This window comes from Sprattus sprattus (genome assembly GCF_963457725.1).
Source record: "Sprattus sprattus genome assembly, chromosome: 14".
NCBI lineage: Eukaryota > Metazoa > Chordata > Actinopteri > Clupeiformes > Clupeidae > Sprattus > Sprattus sprattus.
In genome coordinates this window covers 12,972,265-12,974,764 of record NC_137912.1, presented here as the reverse complement: position 1 = coordinate 12,974,764, position 2,500 = coordinate 12,972,265, and the positions used below count along the sequence as shown (strand labels likewise).

The 2,500-nt window shown below is 46.9% G+C and overlaps 1 protein-coding gene across 1 annotated transcript in view; it reads left to right on the top strand.

Annotated features, from left to right (window-relative positions):
• sema3c (sema domain, immunoglobulin domain (Ig), short basic domain, secreted, (semaphorin) 3C) overlaps positions 1-2,500 on the top strand; it is a 42,140-nt gene that overhangs the window by 19,599 nt on the left and 20,041 nt on the right. The window contains 3 exon segments of the mRNA XM_080851845.1: positions 36-38; positions 40-82; positions 85-101. Coding sequence (XP_080707971.1) covers positions 36-38; positions 40-82; positions 85-101 — 63 coding nt within the window.

Genomic DNA, 2,500 nt, shown 5'->3' with positions numbered 1-2,500 from the left:
TCCTCAAAGCCAATATGTCTTTGCTTTTCCCTCAGGTTGTTCTGGTACCTTCCATCCGTCGTCAGAATCGAGGAGTGCCATATGGCGGTAAAGACCCACTTGTAAGCCCTACTGGCAATCTCACGAACCCTCTGCCCAACATCTGGCCGCCTCTCAGGCTCATGAAATCATGGTTTAGCCCTTCCATGGATTCAATCTCCTCAACTTCCGTGAAGTTCCAATGTCGCGAGGTTCAATGATCATGGTTTAGTGAGCTTCTAATGAATCATTGATTATTAAACTCTAGTAATAGTCAGTTCCATTCAGTTAGTCGCAGTCTGGGAGACTTCAGAACTCTTAGTGGATGAGTTACCTTGCCAACGCTAACTTGCTTATTAATGAGTTACTGACTTCAGAACATGGGATGCTTATGGGACAGGTCCTTTGCAGGTCCTCTGTCTCCACAAGAGTGGGCTGTGGTGGCCTTTTGGCAGTACTGGACCCCATGTGGAAGCACAGATGTGCAGACACAGAGGATCTAAACCGTCACCCCCTGCCGTTAATTACGTTCGGCAGAAACACAAGCCTAGCGAGTGGGTGGCTACCTGTGTTCCCAGTCTGCTGGAGAGAACACAAGCAACCTTCTTCAAAGCGAGGCGCCCAGTGTGATATCCAGCTCACCAGACACAGAGGGTCCCTCAGTCTGTCCGCGGCATCTCCCCCGTTACCTCCCAACCTCACGCTTAATGGACTGGCTGCTCTCAAGCCTCGTCTGCGGGTGATGAGCGATATCGGTGTTCTATCTGACTGGCTTGCGGTGATGGAAGGACAAATAAATGAATAAACTTGTCAGTTGAGGGGGAGATAATGAAGCGATTGCTGAAGTCTAGTTGAAGTGTGTGCAGTGAAGTGTGAGACAGTGGGGGAGGTTGGTTATTGGAACGGCGTTGTCTGAGCTCTAATGAGTCGATGAAAGGAAAGAGAGAGAGAGAGAGAGAGGGAGAGAGAGAGAAAGAGAGATAAGGGGGGATAGAGAGAGTGGGAGAATGATGTAGATTTAATTTCTCGTTTAATCATTTACAGCAGTTTTCAAGTGGTGTAGTAGAGCTTAACACAAACAAAAAACTAATCACAAATGACAAAATTCAGAGGTAAAGTATGGGGTAAAAATTTAAAGTGATTTTTTTTTTTACTCAGAGGAAAATTTATGAAAGCAATAACAGTAATGATGGAAAGAAGGAACATATGAGAGATAGAGAAAGAAAAACAGAGAAAGAATAAAAGAGAGAGAGAGACAGAGAAAGCCATTTCTAGATTCCTCTTAGATTTGTGTCACTGTGAGCCAGCGTCTGGTTTCCGTGAACAGACTCCGGCAAATATTTGTGCGAGCCGTCTCAAAAGTAGATCCCCCTCATGATCACCCCCCCCTCTCTCTCTCTCATTCCCTCTCTTTCTCATCCTCCTCTCCTTCTTTCACTCTTGTCTTCCTTCCTTCACACACTGACTGCCACGGTCTCCTCATACTGTTTGGACAGGTCTGTTTCATACTGCATTCTCTCCTTGAGTCTTTTCTCTCTCTCTCTCTGTCTCTCTCTCTCTCTCTATCTCTATGTCTCTCTCTCTCTCTCTTTGGGCCCCAGAGACGCATGCACTGTCAGTTTGTTACTCTTACCCTCCGCACGTGTATACACTCTGCAGTGCATTTAAGACGGAGACCATGGCCTCCAAGAGTCATGGGAAGGGACCACACATGATTTCCACTGGAGAGAGAGTATAGCACTTCTCTCTTATTCTCTCTCCGTCTCCTTCTCACCCTCTCTCTCTCTCTTTCTCTCTTTCCATCCTCTATCTTTGGCTCTCCTTTTTTTAATAAACAGCAAGCTTTTTTTTGGTAAAGATCCATATTTAGAGTTGTACTTTCCTAACTGGGCTGTGATCTTTATTTGAACTGTGAGCCTTTTGGACACCTTTGGGCTCCTCTGTGAGTTGTTTGGAAGCACATGAAAGTGTCTGGCGTGGGCTTATATAAGCATCATTATGAATATGAGTGCCTCACTGCCTGATGCCATGGGCCACGCCAGAGGAGCGATTGTTGATGCAAACTGAAAAAGAAGAGCAGAGAGAGAGAGGGAGGGGGGAGAGGGAGAGAAAATGAACAGGACAGAGAAAAGGGCGTGTGCCGCTGGAAGAACTGTTGTTTTTCAGGATTGCTCTTGCTGAGGTTTTTGTATGTGTGTGTGTGTGTGTGTGTGTGTGTGTGTGTGTGTGTGTGTGTGTGTGTGTGTGTGTGTGTGTGATGTGTGTGTGTGTGCACGTGTGTGTGTGTGTGTATGTACACTTGTTTTTGTGTGTATGTGAGTGCGCGTGCGTGTGTGTGTGTGTGTGTATATGTACACTTGTGTGTGTGTGTGTGTGTGTGTGTGTGTGTGTGCGTGTGTGTGTGCGTGTGTGTGTGTGTGTGAGTGTGTGTGCTTGCGTGCGTGCTGGCGTGGTGCATGGTGCGTGCGTGGGTGCGTGCGTG